Genomic DNA, 22,413 nt, shown 5'->3' with positions numbered 1-22,413 from the left:
GTTTTTTTGGATGGATCTGGAAGAGTGAGAGTTTCTGGAGCAGACTTTTTCCGAGGCCGATCTTTGGGAACTGTTAGGAAATCAGGAGCATCTGTGGAGAGAGGAGTTGATGGAGCACTAGATGGAGCACTGCGGGTTGAGGAAGGCATGGAAATGTTAGAGATAGATATTGCAGGTGGGAAAATCCCGATCTTCTTGTTGGTAGCTTCCTGAGTGGCTCGTTCAAACTCTCGGACTTCATCCATTGTCATGTCTTCAATAAGAAGGAACGAAAGACAAAGGCATGTTAGAATAATTTCAAATAATCATTTCATTAACTCAGTTAAACTACTTCCATCCAAATCCTAAATCAGGGAATGATTGCTTATCATGCATCTCATTAAGTGATTCTCCACATGAATGCCTCCCCATTGTAAGGCACTGACTGGAGCACAATGAGCACAATGTAAAAGAAACAAAGTTTTAAGTACATTAATCACGTACTAATGGTTCCTCTACCTGGGTCTGACTGAATAAAGATTGCTGCCTCAGTAATTGCTGGGAAAATCCAGCTATTCCACAGGCAACTGAAGAGTACATTTAGATACAGTCAGCAGGCAGCATTTTTCAGAACTCCAAACAAAATACGACTGAAAGGGCTTTTAAATTTTTCATTTAGATTACGAGCCCAAGTGGGCAAAGGGTTGTCACGGTTTGTTCACCTGCTGTAATTACCAAGGGATGGAAAATTCTCTCTCCTTCCATTGACTTGTAGCTGCGGCTTCATGCACAGGACCGAGCTTGTTTTGCCTTTCCACTGATAAAGCCTAAAGGATTCTCTCTCACTTGACAGAGCCACAAGATTCCAAGCCGCGCTTCCCAACTTTCCATCCGGAATCTGCACTGAAACCCCGGTGGGCAAGTGGCAAATCCACTGCTCTCAGCTCGCTGCCAAACGCGGGCAAACGAGAGATGAAAGCCCTTGGGAATGGAAAGCCGGGTGCCCGGGCCGTGTCCTGAGGTGCCAGAGGTGTCCCACAAGAGGGCAGCGCGATCCCAGCCCTGCAAAAGCTCCCGTGCAATCCCGAGGGAATGACATCTGCTACAAACTGGGAAGTTGAGCAGAAAATCAGCAAGGCTCTTCTGGAACCTGCTGCTCCATGCCTGCAGCGCCTGCAAGACGCCCACCGAGCCAACTGAAGGCAATGTTAAGATTTTTGCTGAATGTCAAGTTAAATTCATAAATTTGAAGTATTTCATTAGACCATTTATAGATTCTTTGAGCCACAAAAGCTCAAAAACCTAGAAATATAAAACCGGCAGTTTTTTAATAAATTAAGAAGTCTCATATATTCGAGTGTCTGAAGCACAGGACTGGCAGTGGGGAATTACCAAACATGTGAAAAATCCCTGTCCTTCAGGGCACTGATGCTTTTTAGCCCATCCCAGCTGCACACATGTGCAACCTTGGCTGTCAAAGCAGCTTTTTGTTGTGTTCCAACATCACATTAAATCAACAAAAGCGTGCATGGTGCCTGCTGCCTTCGCTCCTCCTGCACCACATTCCAGGGACCTTTCCAGCCCACACTGACACTCATTAGGAGTGAGAACGACTCCTGTTTCAGATCTGACAGAAGTGCTGGCAATAAACAGATGGTTCCAGGGGAACTATACCTACTCGTGTTGGAGAAAGGTTTCAACCTGTTTTGCTGATTTACACTTTGTTTCACACCCTGTGACAGTGGGTGAGCATTTCTGCACTTGAAGTGTCCCAAATCCCCCTGAAATCACAAGGATTTTGAGGAATTCTGTACGACATGAACCAAAAGCTGTCTTGGACAAATGAAGGGAACAGGAAGGTTTCTTGGTGCACTGTCCTTTGAAGTGAAGTCTTGCTGAGTGGAGCCTCCAAGACTATTCATTTTCAATTCAGACATTAAACACTTCAATTGACTTCTACTTTTTACCTTATATTTGCTTTAATTTCCTTCTGCTGTGATATGTGATATTTGCATTGTACACTCAAGGAAAGAGTCCTTAAACTGAGCTAGAAAGACTCAGATTCACTTTTTCCTTTTCATTAATAACAACTTCTGTTCTGACCTCAATGACAATTTTTCCACATGGAGACTACAGGTGGCAGACTTCATTCAGAACCAAGTCCTGAAGTGTAGAGCCAAAATCCGAACTCATTCTTTACTAAGGAGTAACCTTGATGTCAGTGAAGCTGCTGTGTCACAACCACAAGAATTTCCTTCCCAGGGACTACACAGACAAGATCTCCTCAGGCTGGGGACGGCTGGCACTGAGCAAAAGCCAAGGAAAGACTTGAAACCCTTCAAGCCTTGCCCCACAATGATAGCATGACTAAAGCCAGCACTGAGTTCCACAGCACCATTAGCAGAAATAAAGGAATAATGACATTTCAGGAGCAAAGGCCACTGCGTCTTCTCTATATGCAGAGAGTATCAATCTCTAATTTTAGGCCTCTACTTGTGGGGCCCAAATTAGGTAATGAAGTACTTAATGAAATCTCCAGAATTTGAACCAGAGAACCTACAGAGAAATCTGCCCTTTTCCACAAACCACTGTTACATGTTTCTGAAAATACTTCCCACCTTGTTGGTAGCTAATCAATGATGGTAACATTAAAGTTACCTTGAAAAGATTGAATAACTCATTAGATTTTTTTCCTGGTGAAACAAAGAATTTTGTGAGTCCCATGGAAGTTTTCCACTCCCCATGTTCTTGGCTTTTTGACTGGACCACTGTGAACCCCTACATTTTTTAACTATTCAAAGAATAGAAAGTAAAAATCCTCTTTAACTTCCTCTTTATGCATCCAACTGAAATTTGAGTGCTGTGCTTTCCTGGAAGCCAGGGAGCTGTATATGAACCCAACCCCACCCTCCTTTACATAACTGGCAGGGTTACAGTGCAAACCAAAGGCAGGATTGTACTTCATGGAGAAAGATTCTGTTCTTATGGAAGCAAAATCTCCCCAAAATTCTACGGACTGATTGACAATTAGTTGCTCTTTTCTGGTCTGTGCAGGTGTATTGGCTGAGGATGGGCGATATGTTTTAAAAATTGACATACTCTTGCTTTGGCATGGCTCTCTATTTCATCCACAGTAGATGAATGTTGGTTGCAAACTTTAATGTTGGTTTTTTCATGCATATTTTTCTCGTATTCTCGAACATCATCCATAGTCATATCTGTAAAAAGTCCAAAATTGTTGGCATTTTCCATTGATTCAGTGCAAACTTTTTTTTTTTTTTCCCTAAGGAGAAGGTTCTAGGAACACAAAGTCTTTCAGCAGAAGCCAACTAAGGATTTTTAAAAAGCAAGGAGCAACTAGCTTTATGAAAATTGCCTCATAAAGGTAGTTGTGTCAGCCAAGGAAGGTGCGAGGTTAAGTCAAAGGGAGTCAGAGAACAGGAAGGAGTGGAAATTGTTTAGGAGTATCTGTGTAATGTAAGGTAGGCAGGAAGTACTGAAGTGCAGGCCTTGGCAAAGGCCAAGATCTTCTAAAGAGATTTTAGAAGATCCTTTGGAATAAAGGATAGATACAGAAATATTATAAATATTTACTTACCTTTCCAGCACTTGCAAAAAGAGTTTTTGTTAACTTTGCATTCTATATCTCATAACCAGCAAAACCCTTAGTGTTAGAGCCCACACCAGTTTAGATTCCAGAAACTAACAATTAAACTGGTTAGTGAATTAATAGTGACTATGTTAATGGTTGTGTAGCCTCGAGCAATTGAATGAATGATGAAAATTAGAAATATCCCACAAATGAGGCTGATCCCCCCAGGAGGATCACTGAGCACTGCCCAGCCTGGCTGGGGGTGTCCACCCAGCACAGCCTGTCAGGTGCCGTGGAACACCAGGCAAAGGTTAACACCTTTAACAGGATTTGTCATCAACCACAACTCCAGCAAAAACATAAAGAATCCAAAAAGTGACCTGGGACTCTCCTGAGTATTCCCATGCTTTCCATAAATCCACTGGGGAGTGAGGAGTCAGAGCAGGAGCAAGTCAGAGTTTGGTCTGTTCTTTACTTTGGTAACTTCAGAGCCTCGTAAAAACAGCCATCAACTTTGTACTCAACACACTGAAGAGTATTTTATTAGCACAGTCTGCTTGCAAATGGGTGCCCCTTTGGCCATGCACTGTGATCTGCTCTCAAGGCTGCCATTTTCCTCAAGTTTACAACATGCCACTGGAATTTGGGAATACTTGTATCACCCCACTCCTTGTTCTGTGCTGGGAGGCTCCTGCTACATTTTACGAGGCAGCTTTTAAGGCAAGATACAACTTCAGCTGTTGTAGTGGCAGCACAATGTCATAATTCATCAGTAAAAAGAAATACAGTCTAAAATTTTGATCCAAAGGAAACATGGAATACCCCTAACTCGTACTCTTTCAGTCTTTTACTGTTATCTGGAATGAGAAACAAGCTCAGAAGCCGTGTCAGTAGCATGCTGGGATGCACTTTGCCAAGCAGAGAACATGCTCTTTATTAGTAAGTAACACTGAGAAAATAGAATTTCTTAATAATAAGGCTAAATATAGTTTAGTAAATTAAATGACAAAACATATTCATACTTACAGGTTCAGCAACAGCAACCAGACATTAACATAACACATTGTTTATTACACTGATTATTTGGTTCAGTTTAGCTATCATCATCTCCAGGTCTTTCTCAAACTTTCATTTTAAAAGAGGTTAATAGACATTTAAAAATTATAATTTTGATGCTAGATTATTTTATCTATTTTATTAAGCCCAGTTTTTTTAGATTTTGTACTTAGGCTGATAATTAAACTCTTAAAAATACATTATAATAATTAGTAAAAAGGCTCACCGACAGTAAAAATCCACAAGATAATTGTGTATCACAATATTTCATTTGTGGAAAGAGTATTTTTGATAGGGAGATTTCAGACTTAGGAGGGGAAAATCTACAGTGAAGCATTTTTGAGCTAAACCTATTTGGTATGTTTAACTTCATGGCAATTCATTTGTTGTCATTATCAGTAACTCTGCTAAAGTGCAGCTGACACTTTGCTCCTCAGTAACATTCTCCATCTCTCACTCCATGGATATTTTGGGTAGACTGGGAGCAAATTTATGGGCTCAATTTTTACATGAAGTCAGGCTGTTTTATTTAAAGTTACCAGTTTCCCTGACTTGGTACAGGAAAAAGAATGGATTGCTCTATTTCAGGTAAAATAAGAAACAAATCTAAAATAAAAAAAATAAAATAGCTCTGGAGAATTCTCTCACTGGATATAAAATTCTCTTACTAGTTTACAGGTATTCCAATAGAAAAAGGTATTTTTAGCAGTTTCAGTATTTTTATGACGATTACAGCACAAGATTTTCATGCAGTATTAAATTTATAAGAACACTGTGATTTCAAAAGCATTTTTTTCTCCATTTCCAAACAATGAGCCCGTGGTTAAATTCCAGTGCAGGGCTGTGACACCTCTGAGATGTGTCTGCAGCAGTGACCGTTCCTGAGCAATGCACAATGGCTCTGAGCTCTGATGAGAGAGGTGTTCCTCACCCACCAAATGCCCAAATTGGTGTTTCCTGAAGCTTGAGGATGGCCTAAATGAACATTCTAAATCCATTGCCAGATTCCCATGATACGTTACAGGTCTGTCTCAGAACCTGTTTCAAGAATAGCTGTGATTATGGATATGTCTTACAGAAAATGCATGTAAAAGGTACAAACCCAGTGAGCTGTTTCTAGACAATGGGATTGGCTGGTTTGCCATTCAGATTGCTTTGTCCTGCTGGAAGTGCCCCTATTCCCACAGCTGGCTCATGCATTCCCAACACTTTTTGGAATCATAACAATCCATATCAATAGTTTAAAACTTTCTTTAAAAGCTGGCAATGTGTTGGATCAGAGGCCTTAGGAGTCTGCAGTATGGAAATGGCTGCAAGTTGAGGCAGCCTTAAGAAGAAGCTTTCTTCAAACCTGCATGAGGTTCTCCATACAGATGACTCCTGCGCTGGTGCAGGTCCACTACATGCTGGGATGGAAAGGCATCCCTGGGTTCTGCCTGCTGCCTAAATCCAGCATCCCTCGAAGTGTCCAAGGCCAGGGTGGATGGGGCTTGGGGCAACCAAGGTGTCCCTGCCCAGGGAAGGGGGTGGGAGGAGATGATCTTTAACATGGTTCCATCTCCTCCCTTAACAACTCAGACTAGGACCCAATGATCTATGAAATCAAATGGAAACCTGCTTTTAATTGTCTCAGGCTTTGCACCAGCCCTTTGAAAGGGGCTGGTTCTGGAGGACACTCACCATACCACTCATCCACCCAAGCAAACGCCTGCCGGTGACCGATCAGGAGGATATCTCTGACCACCTGCAAACAAGGAAAGGGTTAAAGGCCTCAGCAGCAACATAACATCTCATCTGTGTCTTTCAACATGATTCAAAGTGAGAAACCCTCTGACAGTTTTGTGTCTAAAGAGCCATGCTGGCTGTAAAGGCTCCTAGTCCAGCTTCCCACTGCAAGTGGGTCTGTTGCCAACACTGAATCATGGCTTTGACTAGCATGGGAATCCATTTGGGAATGTGACATATCTGGAAATACAGATTCCACTAATCTTTGGCCAGTTAGACATTCTGGATCTCTTCTTTTCCCTTCTGTTTTTCAAACATGTAGAAGGTCAATACTATGAAAAATTGCATCACATTGTAGTTATGCTATTTATCAATTGATTTTTTCATAGATTGACTGGAAAACTTTCCCACTATCTCTTCCTAAAGAATTCTTCACCTCACATGCTATGTGTATGGGACCCCTGTATACTCAGAAATACTTCAGCTCATATATTGGTCACAGCACTGAAAATGTTGTTGATAGTTTTTCTCAACCTTAGGCCTGAGCAGCTCCAGGCTTTGTCACGTTTGTACCCAGAGTGAAGCCCTGGGCTCTGCTCCAGCTCCTTCAGACCTTGTGAGAGGCCTGAGCAGACTGGGCCAAGCTCCCAGGCTTCTCCACGTTTGTACCCAGAGTGAAGCCCTGGGCTCTGCTCCAGCTCCTTCAGACCTTGTGAGAGGCCTGAGCAGACTGGGCCAAGCTCCCAGGCTTCTCCACAGCCGTAGCCACATTCCTGGGAGTGCTTGAGTTCTGCTTATGTGAAGGATAAGAAACAGCTCCTGTTTCACTGACCTTGTGTACAAATTGCTCTACTCTGGTTTGAAGTCCCCAGACTTCAAATTTCACAGTCACAAGTTTGTAGGAACACATAATTGGCTGATGGGTCTCTCTCCAGCCTTCTTTCAATTGGCCTCTCCCAGTTTTCTGTGACTTGAAGTATTTGGGATCCTGCAAAACAAAGAAAACATACAGGAAAATTCAGGAGGGGAAGTTGTGTTTGTCAGTTTGCTGAAGTAAAAGTTTTGATAAGACACAAAACATGCTAATAAACATTATGAAAAAGTAATAGAAATTGACTTTAAAAATACACTAGGATATCCTAAAATCCAAGCCTGGCAGTGAATCAATGGCAGCATATTCTTGGAGATGCATTGACAATCATATCATCCAGGACATTTTCTGCTATAAGAAGATCTGTTATTGCAAGTCATTACAGCACAGTGCATTCCAAGGGTTATTTATGGCCTTTGGGAAAAAAAAAAGTGGCTTCTTCAGAGCCTGTTTTTCCACTGCCCCTTGGTGTGAACTGCTTGTACTTTCCACCCGTGCCTGTCTCCTGAAATCGTGTCCAGTTGGAGCTTTGACACTTCAACACTGACCCTGACAATGCCATTTTCAGTTTTAAGTGAACTTGTTCATCCTAAGCTAAGTAGGAAACTCCTGCAGTTCATCCATCTCTGGTTATAACTGAGTTATGAGCAAACATTGAGCAATCCCAATTCTGCTTCTCTTTCAGGAACTGGGAAATCAAAGGAACTACAACATTGAAATTACAATATAATTTCATAAAACCATTAAAGGCATTAGTTAATTTTTGTAAAGTTTACTTTCATCTGTACAAGATACAGTTTTGTCTATGAAAGTGCTATTTTCCATATTGGTATAATTCTATTTCCCTTTATGTCCAATCCTGCTAATTATATCTTGTAAATAGAAATAATTTATGGTTAAGCACTGATTGTCAGAACTTGAAAATTATGTCATTTCAGAAAATTCATAGTGAAGCCTCTAAAATCTGTCCTGAAGAGTAACCAGCAGTGCTCAGCTGTGTTCTTTCCCCAGTGCTGAGGTCTGGGAAGATCCTTTGTTAAAAAAGCAGTTAAACGTGTACTTAAATAGTGTTTAAATTATGCATTAAATGAATGACAATCAGGAGAAAAAAACACAAAAAATGGTAACTAGTCTGATCTTCATTTGCTTCATTCAGTGTGAGCTTATGTATCACCAGCATTCATTTTTCCTACTGTTTAGTTATGTCTTGACTTCTGGCTTTATCCTAAACTGAAGCTCTGCCATTAAAGCTTCTCTGCAAAGTTCTAATGAGATGATAGTCTTTCCTCCCTGTGAAAGTCACTGCTTTTATTGCTGACACAGGCTTTGCAAAGGGGAGACTTTGAGCTCACAGTATAATAAGGTTTCAATGTTAAATCACCATTAAAACAGTTCAGCGTCATCATTTATCAGAGCAACACCCCCCTGTACAGCACAGCTCATGGTCACAGGCTGCTGCCAATCTTCTCACCCAACAAAGCTCAAGCACAGATGGACCTACACATTTTCTGGTTGAAAGAGTTGTTTAATAATTGATCATTGCCTGAAGCAATCAATATAATGATAATACCAATAAAAAGAAAAAAAGGGAAGAATACACAGTATTCAGAAAGATGTAACATTCTAGTTGGATGTTCCTTAAAAAAAGAAATCATTGCAGGAAATATGATTTCAAATATGCCTGCAAAATATTCCAGTGTGAAATAAGAATCTCTAAAAAGGAAAATAGTTTTCTGTAAGTCAGGGTCTGCTGTTTCTTACACAAACACACAGTGCTGGTGTGATGGAGCCACTGCCTTGATTCACCATCTCAGATACACACTTTAATAATTCTGAGTGTTGAACTTTACAATCCTTCAGAGATAACCATATCTATAATGGAGTAAGTTCAGTGCAGTCCAAAGAGATTTAATGTAAACAATTTGAGTCGTTATCAAGTATCAAGAAATTCTAACCAAAAATGAAATAATGAAAAACTGTCCTGCATCACTGCTTGGCTCAGTTTTATGGGTTGGGTCTGGTTTGGTTTGGTGAGTTTAACCCAGCAGACAAGGGGACACAGAGTGGTAATCATTCTGAACTTGGCAAATCACCCACCAACTGCAATGCATCTGATATATGACGACTCCCAGGTGCAAATTCCCTTAACAGCAGCCAGAAATGGCACCTGTGCATCCCTTAATCCTGTCCCTTTTTCTTGAAGGACATGAGGATTAATCACAAATTGGCTGCAGAGCTCCATGGGAAGAGCCAGCTGAGGATGGGTGGCTCGGGCAACTCACATCAAACAGCTCTTAGGGAAATTCCTGCCTCTCTGGAAACATTAACATATTGATACTATAAAACTACAGACTGATGAATGGAAGCCAGACCTCAGAGGAACAGATTTCCAGCCTGCTGTATGAAAGATCAAGGTGTTAAAGACTTTCCTGAGTGCTTGCTCAGGAAGCTGAGACTCAAAGAGTTGGCATGAGAGCCAAGTAGGGGGATGTAAGGCACACTGTGACATTGGGCAAAGTCAACTTGAGAATTCGATGTCTGGGCCAGCAACTCAAAGGGCACAAATGTTTGACAGAGGTGAACTGTTGTAAGGAAAACTAATATCCCTGGGATCTAACCCAGCTGCTAAAAAATTACACGTTTAACTACATCTTGACTTTTTTAGAAATACACAAATTCTGTCTCAGCAATTGTTTGTGCTATGGATCATACAAGGAAGCCTTTAGGGGAAGAATCTCTACATTCACCACTGTATTTTTACACCTTTCCCAGGCCTCTGCTATGGACCATAGCCATGCCAGAAGGACTTTGGTGGGACCAGGACTGCTCATCTTTTCCTCCTCAATGCCTGATCCAAAGCCCACTAAAATTAATGAGAACTTGGACAAGAATGATTTTATGTGCCTAACTCATGGGTTCAAGTTGCCACAGTAAGACTTACAACCTGGAATTCTTTCTGCAGTTAGGCACATAAGGTCCTTCTATAACAAAAAATGAAGCAGGGCTGATAATTTTCCATTAAAAGCAAGTGGAAATTATACTGGTACCCAGCACTGCTTCTCTCAGCAGCACTCGAGGCACACATACCTGAAGCTTTTCTTCCTGTGACCAGAAACTGGGCAAGCTGAACTTTGCTCTATCCCCACTTTCATTTTACTATTTAGATAATTAATTTGGTGTGTTTCTTATTTTTACTTTCAGACACCCATGCCTTTCTTCCTAGAGAAGGCATCATCCAAAGAATACCGTGTCTATTCACTATTTTCCCCTTGATTTATCCACTGACAAAATCCTCAATCTGTTTTAAATGTAATGGCATAGCTAAAATCTTTTTGTTTAAATAACCTTCTTGTCCTTTTATCAGACACAATTTATTAGGAAAGCCCATCTGGCAAATCCTTCTGCTAGAGGAGCAAAACCTACTCTGTATTTGCAATACATTATTGCCAGGTGCAGAGTGATTTAAAAATAGCACTTCTGCCAACAGAGCAGAAACATCATAACCCGTGAGCTGGTCTTAGTTGAGAATAAAATGTAAAATTACAATGAAATAAAAGCCTCTGTATGTGGGATATGGATTCAAACATAGCACTCTCCCAGGGTTTATTACTTAGATCACGAGTCAATGTGGTTATTGATGGAGTCTATTATTTACCATTTAGCATTTATTTACTTAACTTTCCTCACGGACGTCATGGGCATTGGACACAGAATGGCAACGCCCTTTCCAGGAAGCAAACAGCACTGGGTTGTTGCAATGCCTCTTCAAAGTTAATTCTGAGCTGTTACTTTGTACTCAGAGTTAAATAATGAAATGCATTTGTTTACAGAAAACCTCCAAATCTGCCTGGCACACTTGCCCTCAGCTCTGCCACGGTACCAGGCCTGATTGGAAGCTGCCACTGCACCCTGGAGCTGGCAGCACCTCCCTGTGTGTGCTGGGAGCCTGCATGGGACACCTTGGCAGCCCTGTCACCCTTCTGTCTCCCCTTGCTGCTTGTGTGGCCATTCCAGCATGGGCAAAGGTCCCCAGGCTGAAGCTGCTGCCAGAGGTGAAAGTGCACCCTGCTTGTGCCACGCATCCTGTTCTCTCCCTGGAAGTACCCAGATGTCCCTGAAACAGATCCTTCCTTCGTTTTCATGCCTGAATTAATTTTTTCAGACTCCTATGGCAGTATCATGGTGCTTTTGAAGTGCAATAATTTTTCCCTCTTTATGCTGAAGACCATTTTGTTTGATCTTGAATTTCAGAACCAATCATGAGTTTAATACCTGTCATCTGGCATATCAGCATCAGCTGTAGTTGCTAGGTTCTGGATTTCAGCTTATATAGCCAGGGCTTGGGAAAGATTTATTGATGTAAAGATGCTACCATAGACATTTATGTGGAGTAATTTTTTAAGGACTTTCAAAAGAATTTCCATTAAAGGGTATTTTCTGGAAGATCCAGGTGAATACTTAAGAACTGCAAATATTGGGACAGTTCTGAGGTGTTAAAATTTGATAATCCAGCCAGCCTTTCTGTAAACTCACACACCAAGTGAGTAAGAAAAAGGAAATGTTCGTACTTTTCATATCCTTCACTGAACTCCTGTGCTGACACAGTGCCCACACTCACTTGGGGGCTGAGGCAGCTGGATTATTTCAGCTACCATCATTTAGTGCTGTGACAGAGGTTTTCTTACTCAGAAAGCACTTGGACAGGCTTAAGGAGGACCTATCACACAGCAGCTGTGCTAAAGGAGAAAAGCCAGCAATGGAAGAAGAAAACTGCAGCAGCTGCATGGAATCTGCTTAAAAGCAGCCTGAAAAGTTCATTCCATTTGTCCAGCTCTCTGTTACTTTGTTATAAACAGGAAATGAAACATTGTCAATTCTGAGAACTTGAATATGTTTGCACTGAACATTTTGCACAGTAGCTCACAGCTACGGTAATGTTTCATTTCATGAATGATTCACTGGAGGCCCTCACTCCTCATCTTAGCTAAGCTTTGTTCTTTTCTATGTTTCAGACAAATATATCTGTCTATATAGCTGGTGATACATATTCATCGATGCTAAAGTCACAAGGAAATTACTTCACAAGATGTGCAAGTACTCTTACCTGGCTGGTACATTCTCTGCACAGAAATACAAAATTCTGTACTCAATGCAATATGTACATCCAGGTTTGGAAACACCTGTGGCTCCTTACAGACAAACAGGTAAACTTGTTAGCTGGGATCTAGAATCAACCTTTCTCCATTTGGAACCTCATGTTTAAAGTTATTAGAACATAAAGAATTAGACACACGCTTCTAAAAAAGTCTTGTATTTAAGATGTGGCTACTTCACAATGGAGTTTGTAGATGGTCATCAAGTTAAAGGGAGGTCACCTCCTTTGGGATACCTGAATTGCTGCAGTTTCACCTCCTCCAGCCTTCCACAAAGGCAGAAATCACATAGAACTGGACTCTGTGTTTGTAATAGCTCACAAAACTGTCTTCTGATTCTCTATTGCCTGGTGATTTCAATCCTCAATGCCAGATAAGCCCTTCATCCTCAAAGGAATCCAAATCACTTGGATGATTCTGTTCAAGCCATCCCTCAGTATTACTTGTAGAGGTTCCCTTAAAGTGTCCTGCAATGAAGCAACAGCTCTCCTTAAGCCTCCAGGTAACTGGATTCTTCACTTTTCAATTTTAGTTAATATTTAGAAGGAGAGAAAAGCAAATATGCACCAAGTTGAATTCAATCATTTTCCCTTCAGCCAGGACATTTTCGTGGAACACATTTCCTCTCTCAGCACCAGTGAGAATGAGCTGTTCAATTCAAATGGAATATTATACATACAAGGATTATTTATACATTTTGTCTTTTTATGTGTGAATCACTATTATGGAAATGAAAATGGAATCTGTTTTTAGGATTCATGTCAGGACAACCAAAAAACTACTTTTTAGATCATAGGTGGGAGGACACAGTGGCTTTGTCCTTCTACCATCAGGCTCAGAAGTTCCAGCACAGAGCATGCAGAGGAAGTAGCGTGTGAAGGCATTTAATTATTTAAACCACTCTCTGGTATGCATTATTACAGCTAAATAATGACATTTGCTGTTAAATCTGAAGTATATTTTTAATTGAAGAGGAATGTGCTTTAGTCAGGATATACAGAAAATTAAAGCTTATTTCTAGAAGCTGCTAAAGACGCTGACCCTGATAAAGAACTTACTTTATTTTAAGCCTGTGAAAGAGTCACTGAAATCAAGAGATTACTGACATGCCTGAAGTTAAAATTGTTCTCATTGGTCTTTTTGGATGGGAGTCAGAACATTTATCCTGTGGGATCTAATTGTTAAATCGTGAGGATTGCACTGCACTTTCAATCTTTAAACTTAGTATCAGTTCAGATTACATAATCTAAAAGCAGCCAAATTGTTGTTATTAGTGCAACTAAAATACCTTTCAAAAGCTTACACTAACTGGGTTTATCTGAAGCTGCTATTTGGAAAACACAAACCCTTTCTCATTTGCATAGAATTATTGTTCTGGTTGAAAACAGACGGAAATTACATTTATGAACATTAAAAATCTTTTTATAGTCTCTAAATTATGTAAGAGGCCACATCAGAAACGGAAATTTGGCTTCATGTTTGTCATGTGGTAACATAAAAACCCCATAGTTTGTAAATTTTGGAAGACCCAGTATTTTCAACTATTATTAATTCACTACCAATTATGGCATGTGCACAGTTGAATACTAAAGGTGTTCTTACTGCACTGTATGAATTCTGAAACAGAATTTGATAGTCAACAGAAAAATCATCCATCAGTACAGAAAAAAACAACAGATGCTGGGCTATTTTTGTTGTTTAAACCCATATAAAATTCCATTTTGCCTGGAATCAGGTCTTCAGATTTGTCTTTGAAATAGCAACACAAAGACCCTGAAATGCTTTTCTCCTTTAAGATGAGCCTGTTCTTCTGTACCAAGAGATTAATCATAGGGAAATTATGCTTAATAGTTGGCTAATAAAATGAGCAGGAAAGTTGCAAAACTGGTTTTCACCTTTGTGTTTACAATTTCTGAAGTGAAGAGATTGAGATGAAAAACCTCACAGGATTTCTTTAAAGAACAGTCAAATGCTGACCCATTCCATTAGCAGCTCATTCCTAAATGGAGCCAGAAGCCGTGGAGCTCAGATAAGATGATGGGACCAATAAGCTGTTTCATGAGGTGTTATATAATTTTTGGCACTAAACAGATGGGTTTCATTATCTAAGGAAAGTAATAAAATTACTTTTCATTCTACTGTAGGCTCAGTTTTGGTTTATGACCTGTACATAACATTCAAAATAGGATCTATATAAATGGAAGATAACAAGTACTCGACTTTTTTAGTCTGAAAATCATGTCTCCTATAGTATAGAAATATATTCCTTGGCAAGTCCTCACTTTCTATCCTAAAAATGATTATGTAGTCTCGTTTTAGATAGTTAAACAGCTGCCATACTCACTGCCAGCTATGAATATAGACTTGGCTCCAGAGGAAAATCATATCTCCAAAATTAAATGCGAGCATAGATCCGATCATTCCTCTCTAGCTGCTTGTTGTGAACCATCATTTATCAACTCTGAGATTAAAACATTGAGACCTCATCTTCATTTGCATGGTGGCTGCTGATTTCAAACAGTGAATTGCATTGACCTAGAAGAAGCACGCTCTTCAGAGATGTGCTCCATCAAATATACATGGGAGCAATTTCTGAGGGAATTTTCACAGTGACTCTGCCTGCTGCCATTGATGCTTTTTGGCAGATCTGCTGCAGTCTGCAGTGTGCTTCAGTCCCTCTTGGTCTTGTGTCATTGTTCCCTTCAAACAATTGCGCACCAGCCCCTTGTCACTGCAGCACATCTGTCCTTTGCTGGGCTTCAGAACTTTGCAGGACTCACTGATCAGGGTGGGATTCAAGTAAGGACAGCAGGGGTGTTCAAAAGTGCTCAGATCTGCAAACTCTTCACTGAGATTCATGATGCAAAGGAAAGGCCTTTTTTAGTTTGGACTAATTCAGCTGAATACCAAAGGTCTGGTACAGGATGTGTTCTGATAAGGGTAGGAAAGCATTTCAAAGAATCATCTGCAAAAAAAAGTGTCAGGCAATCTAGACAGAGAGGCTGTTGTCTGCTTCTCCTCTGACCAAATGCTCTTGAAATATTACTGACCAGCAAGATTTTATACAAAAACAAAATGGTTCTGATTCCTATCCAGGCTCTTCTAAAGCCTCTTACCTTCCCTTCCTCACCTCATTTCACAGCCAAGTTGCCTCTTACCTCTGATTCCTTGTAATAGCGCTCGGGAATCTCATCGCTGGCAATATCAATAAAGCAGACTTCTCGCTCCAGATCTTTAGCTTCTTTGTCAAAAATCTGCAAGAGTTAAAGAAATTCAAGGCTGTTACAGAAAAACACGCTCAAAAAATCCACCTGGAATAACCGTTACAAGCAGTTTAAATGCCTTGTAATGTAACAGAATGTATTTTAGGCTTGTGCCTGAACAGCTTTGTGTAAAATACTTGAGTTTTTGCAGGAACACTGTCACGTTCTCCACCCTACCATTCACATCGTGTTCAGCACTTCCTGCTCCCACTGCTGTTCTTCCTTGGATTTTTTTGGAATGGAGACTTTGATTACAAACAGTAAAGTCAACAATTTGGATTGGTTTTATTGTGCTCTCCAATCTTTGTACTAGAGTCTGTCACTGTGTAAAAAACCTGACTCTCTGGACTCAGGATATTTTCACCCTCTAAGGACTACAGCAGTGTGCACATGTTTGCTGGGAACAGTCAGTCTGACTTCTTGTTACACTGAGAATCAAAATTTTGGTTGAACTGCCTCAGTGGGAGCTGCAAACTTCTCCAATCCATCCATGCACACACATTGCAATCCTTTAGGACCACGTTTGGGACAGCAAGCCTCCTGTTCTATGCAAGGCGAATGATGGAGATATTTTGAAAATCCAGGTCATTTGCAGCTGCAGCGCAGTATCCTTCTGTGCCTGTGTCCATAATTTAATTATTTAGGCATCTCAGTGACCCATGTGACTTACACTGTGTCTGCAATACATTTCCCTCATGATTCTGAGAGCTGGAAACAGCACCAAGCTAAAAGGCTACCATGAATTAGTGCCATGAGATTCAGGGAACTTGTGCATCCACTGTCAGGATCAGTAATAAGCTCACAATGTGCTTTCTCCTTTGGGGCACAATGTTCTACAGCTGACATTTCCAGGAAGCAAAAATATATTTATTTTTTTAAAAAAATATATGCAGTGAATGCTCTCTTGATTTAATTAAATTCTAGAGGAACAGTTAAAAATACAAAATGCCAGCAACTCTCTTTAGTAACAGAAATGCTACTTCATTATTTCTGAAAGCATTGGGGCTTCCCATTTAAAGCATTCAAGAAGAGCAATGGACTCTGGTGAACACAGGAACCAGCTGGTAGGAAGAACATTGCTCAGGAAATCATCTTCAAATACAGGAAAAGCTGAAGTTTTACTCTACAATTTTAACTTGTCTTAGTAGTGAATAAAACAGGCAGCACTGAACGCTCACTGAGCTGGATGTAACATGTTTGTGCATCCCAAACAGCAGAAAAACTGAGAAACTCCAACCTGGTTTTATTTCTATTATTATGCTTCTCCAATTGTTTTTATGCAAAAAAATATATTGATTATTTGAACAAATTGGAACTGGGAAGCCCTTCTCCTGTAGTGCTCCTTCTCTGCATTGGGTACATCGATGTAAATCACTTCTGTGTTTAGGTATAGAATACAGGTCGCCTTTTAGGAGCTTCCTTGCTTGCTTTCTTCCTAAACAAATTCAGAAATATAGAGCAGCCCCTGATGAAATCAGTTGAACTATTTCCAGAACAAGATGTATTTCACCATAATCTCTCTAAAATAATGTAAATTGCACTTAAATGGACATTACTAGGTCAGCTGAAGCTTTGAATCTTTCCATGGTTTAGGTTCAAGCCCCATAAATTCAAGCACATGCAAATCTCTGCCCATTTGCAAGGACTTCAATGGAGGTTATTACCCAGTATCTTATCCAAAGAAATGTGCCCTGCTCTGTCCCAGGCTTGATCCACATATTTCACCTCATATGAAAATAGTTCTGAATTCCTTTTCTCTCTTTAACATTCTGTGATGGAAGTGGGGATGACAGATGCCTTTGCCAATCTGTCAAAACCAGGAGGAATTTTTCAACCATTTCAACGATGCCTTATTTGCTTCCGAGGCTGTCTCTGACCATTTCCTTTATTCCAGAAGTTTGCTGAATGACATTCTCACTTCCCTTTGCCAGCAGAACTTGTTGTCTAATCATTTATGCTTCTCCCTTTCTCAGATTGTCCTCACAAGATTTGCAGCTAGAGATTTAATCTTCTCATTCTATCAGCAGTCGAAAATAAGAAGTCATTAGAGAACAAGACTGATTTTAGCTCTAATTCTCTTGCCTCTCCTAGCCACAGAATCTTGGATTGCCTGAAAGCCTGTAGGGAGGATGGGTTTATTGTGGTTGGGATCAAAGGGACCAAAGAAACTTAAAAGTTTTAAAGGAAAAGATTAAAGGCCACAAAAAGAAGCATAAGGCTCCCAATCTGTGCAACTGTATTTGCAAATGTGCAGAAACTGATTGGTGAGAACAATCTGTATCCTTAAGAAGATGATGTAGAAAGACAGAATATTAAATATTATATTGGAAAGAACTGGACAGGCTTTACATTTGGAAGCCAAGAAATTAATTGAGATTAAAATATACAATCAAATGGAAAACATTCTGACTGAAGTGGCCTTTTTGCCATGGGTTTTGGTTTTATTTTGGGAGGAGTAACATGACAGCTTTTTTACAACAAACATTTATATACTTCCCCTTCCTAAGAGGAATGAAAACTCAGCATGATTTAGACTACATCACCCACAGAATGACAGAAAAGTGAGAGAAAGGTTTCAACTGGGTCAGTGGTTTCTTTTGGTGAAAACTAAAAAAACAAAAAACCAACCCAAAAGACCCAAAACCCCCCCAAAACAACAAACCAACCAAGTCAAAACCAACCAATCAGCCAACCAAAAGTACACAAAACACCTCCAGGCAGGTGATTCCAGAACCTCAGGAAAGACAGCTCATACAGGATACTGCAGAAATGGAAGTCCTGGTGAAATTTAAATTTCATTCCTTTGTTTCCCTTCTGCCCTACAAGGACATGTCCTGGCACATGTTTTGCTAGTGACTTCCCTTCTCCTGGCAGCCACAGTCAGAACAGAAAGTCAGGTTAGGCTATGATATAAAATTTAATATCCTCTTTTCTTCAAGCATTTTTTCCTATTTTTTTTTTCTTTTTTTTTTTTCTGTTTTCTGGCTAAGTTGCTGCTTCAATTTTAATCAGATGTAGTTAATTTAAAATGTAACTTTTATGGCCGATCTCCACAGCTAACCTGGACTGGCTATAAACAGCATAATGCCAGTTTCTGCTGAATGCATTGATTCCATCCACACTGGCAAACTCCTCACTCATCTGCACCTCCAGGACTCCAAGGGTCACATTTGTGCCTCTGGCTTGGCTTTGTTTCATAATACATGATTCTCTCTTGTGATGTTTGTTTTCCATCTTCAAGAGCAAAGGAACCATCCAAGGGATTTTCAGTTGGAAAGGTGTTTGGCTCTGTCATTACTACAAAATGCCTTTTTTCCCAGCCTAAACACGAGGAGTTTGTGGTCAGAAGGCTGTAAAGAGACAGCTAATTCATGGCAGGGCTGTAATTGTGGTAAGGACTGCAAGAACAGTAATTCCTTCCATTATAAAAATGCACAAAATATACTCTCCACCTTGAAATTCTCATCTCCGCAGATTGCCACGGCCAGAGCCACTGGCTGCTTCCCAGGGTGTTGCTGCAGACCTTGAGAAGGTTCTGTCACCTGCCCCACTGGAGCTCTCATTTTCCTGAAGGAAAACTCCGACTCAGAACTCAACCCATGGAGTTTGTTCAGTGTGTAACATCTCAGTAAATCGTGCTCCAACCTCAGCTACTTCCGAATTCCCTAATTTCCTTTTGAGATTTATTTGGGCAGAGATTACAGGAATTGATCAATTTCAAACCTGTTCATGGGATAAAACTATTTATGTGTACACACATAATTGGGAGCAATTTTTCTATGGGAAAAGATTGAATCTCTCTTTGAGAAGAGAAAATTTGGATCCCTGAACTAGCTGGGAATATCCCTGTATGCCACATATTTATCTGCAGCCTTGCTCCCTGCTCCATTTGATCTCCATGTCACAACTTCCCTATTATTCCATCTCTTATAAAATATCTCATTAAGATTTGTACTTTCTTGGACAGAGAACTGGATTTTTATGTAATTATGTCAAAGTAGCTGCGCTTCCAAGACCACAATAGACTATCTATAATATTTACTGGGATTAGTTTTTTTAAATCACATCTAGTTCAAGTGCCAGATTTACTGACTAACTTCAGTAGTTCATTTAGAAAAATCAAAAAGTAGAGGCACAACCATATCACTTGTTCACACTCTGTCAGTGTGGGCCTTGTCATATGTTCAGCGATAGCCATATGTGCTTGGGACATACGATCTGCAGTTCAACAAAGAGAGCTCTTCCCTCAGGAGGAATTTCAGACTAACCTTTCCACTTGTTTGCCTTTACCTTTTCAGACTTACTAGAGGGGGGAAGAGCATCACAAAATCATGATTTTTTCATTGCAAATTATGGGATACTCGGTGCCATTGTACAGGAAAAGTCCAGGTGCAAATAAAATCATCCTAAAAGTGTCCCTTGATTTGACTTTGCCATATTTTGAGTGATGCCCAGCAATCCTTTTGACAGTTTCCAGAATGAGATCCTGTGGTGCAGTGAGGCTAAACCAGGGCACAGCTGAATCCTTTTTCAGCTGAAATCAGTGTTTCATGGCAGTTGCCTTAAATAGTGAATTTACATTTAATTTCCATGTGCTATATTCAAGTTTGTTACAACCTAGTTCCACATTACTAAGATAGGAGACAAAAATAGAGAAAAAAACACCCTAAAGTCAACCATACTAGAAATGAATTTTCTTGTTAGCTGTCATACCTAAAATTTATTTTACTTTAGTTTCATAATCAAGATCCAGCCACTGAGTTTTCCAGAGAAAAATGTTATGCTACAAAGAGCAAGGCACTGGAAGTTTTACATACAGTGAATTTTCATTATTGACAACCTTTGAATTATTTGACAAGCTGTACTTTCTTTGCTTTCCCCAGACACCATCAGATGGCAAAAAAAAAAAATCACTGCCCAAATATCAGCAGCAATTAATTCTGTGACTAAAAACCAAAACAAAACAAATCAACAGAAATCAGTCAAACATAATGATCCTTGTGCAACAAATAGGAAAACTGAACATCTCTATGGTTCAGTGATTTGCTTGAGCAGTGTCTGTCCCCACTCTGCCTTTCCTGTGCTTTCAGCTGCTTTGCAGACATTTTCCTGAGTACTGGAGTGTGACACGCAGGGACAGCGCTGCCATGTGTGACATGGCTGGGCATTGATTACAGCAGCCACTCGGCCATATGGTGGGTCCCTGGAATCAACACAGCTGATTGTAACACACAGTTGGTGCATTCCCCACTAAAAGGAAAATATCCCAAAATGTGTGTCTGTAGTGCACACTGAAATAGTAAGAAAAATTGATGGGAGAGAAGTGAGAGATGACAGTTTGACTGAATTAGTCATTTGTGACATAAATACTGACCAGTCAATGGACTGTTGAAAGAAAATACCTGTCCAAATAAAAAAGTCTTCTAATGGAAAGCACACACACAATTTATTGGCACAAAATGAGTAAATGTCACCCTCCTGCCTGGATTTCTACCATTTCATTCAGTAGATACCTGTAAGAAATGTCTCAGATGTCCCTTATGTTTTTAATATTCAGAATACAGACTTTATCTATCCATACTCAAATTCCCAAAGTGCTGATTTTCCTTTGGGAGAAGGGTGTGATTACTGTGTCCTTTTACACTGGTCTGTTCCCACTGAAGCTGTTTGCTGTAGGCACCAGCACTGCCCCCTGCCCAGCATTCCCAATGCCACCCAGAGCAATGGAAGCAGCTCAGGATACAAAGGGAAGCAATATTTTCATGACTCCTGTGTCATTAACATCTCACAGATCATTACAATTTTTTAAAATTCCATTTTGTAATTCAAAATAAAAGTAAAATTTCTCTTTAAGAAGCTGACCTTTAATTTAAAAGATCTGCAAGAGGAAACACTGACTGGCCTGACTCACTGGTCCAGTTTCTGACAGTGTTAATGAAGCTGTAAAGCTGCAAGGTAGCAGGGACAATATTTGATGTACTCACATGTTCATCCAACACTGGCTCTGTTTTTCTAAGAATAGAGTTGCCATGGAACATCTACATGGGATACATCAAAATCAGCTGCTCTGAGCACTGAAATCACAGCTCAGTGGATTTATGGCTCTGCACTACTACACAAGGTTAAATAAAGACATTTATTGTCCATTGTTCTTTCTGTCAGTGTTTATATTTGTGCAAATCAACTGCAAACTTTAACAGATTGGAACAAGAATGCTTTAGCACATTTAAAATATCTTAAAATTATAATGAAGTCTGAGACATAGGAAAATCAGGTTCCAGAGCACCTACTATATTTCACAAGTATCAGCACTATCTTCTATCATGCCAAATGGGAAGAAAAATCAGTACGAAGTTTTCATCAAGATATATTGCAATAATTAGGTAGAATTATACCAGACAACACAACATGTTAAATAAAATAATTCTAGTAACAACCTAGCCTATCAAATGACAGGAACCTAAGACAATTTATATTGCTTTCTTCCATGGATCAGTGGAATTAGTTTTAGTATCCTTATATCTAAGCATTGTTTTTCACAATCAATATCTACTTTATCAGACAGTATGGAAATGAAGAATAGATCAGAGTGCAAAGATTTCAAAAAACCTGTATGATCTAAAAAAATACATTGAGAAATAGCTGAGTTAAAATCAGATTTGTATTATTGCTTTCATTACTGGAACATTAATATTCATTCAGTCTATTTTGCATTACAACTGCAAAATTTACAGAAGTATTTTTTGATTAATTATTTCTTCATCAGACAAGGCT

At 39.9% G+C, this 22,413-nt stretch overlaps 1 protein-coding gene across 1 annotated transcript in view; it reads right to left on the bottom strand.

Moving 5' to 3' along the window:
• The window catches only part of PITPNC1 (phosphatidylinositol transfer protein cytoplasmic 1), a 77,054-nt gene that overhangs the window by 3,941 nt on the left and 50,700 nt on the right, over window positions 1-22,413 (bottom strand). The window contains 4 exon segments of the mRNA XM_014255767.2: window positions 2-253; window positions 6,308-6,371; window positions 7,185-7,340; window positions 15,535-15,630. Of these exon segments, the coding sequence (XP_014111242.2) occupies window positions 2-253; window positions 6,308-6,371; window positions 7,185-7,340; window positions 15,535-15,630 (568 nt within the window).

The sequence above is a fragment of the Pseudopodoces humilis genome, chromosome 21 (genome assembly GCF_049639895.1).
Source record: "Pseudopodoces humilis isolate 2021_Gansu_Grassland_sample_001 chromosome 21, ASM4963989v1, whole genome shotgun sequence".
NCBI lineage: Eukaryota > Metazoa > Chordata > Aves > Passeriformes > Paridae > Pseudopodoces > Pseudopodoces humilis.
This window is presented reverse-complemented; position numbering and strand designations above follow the sequence as displayed.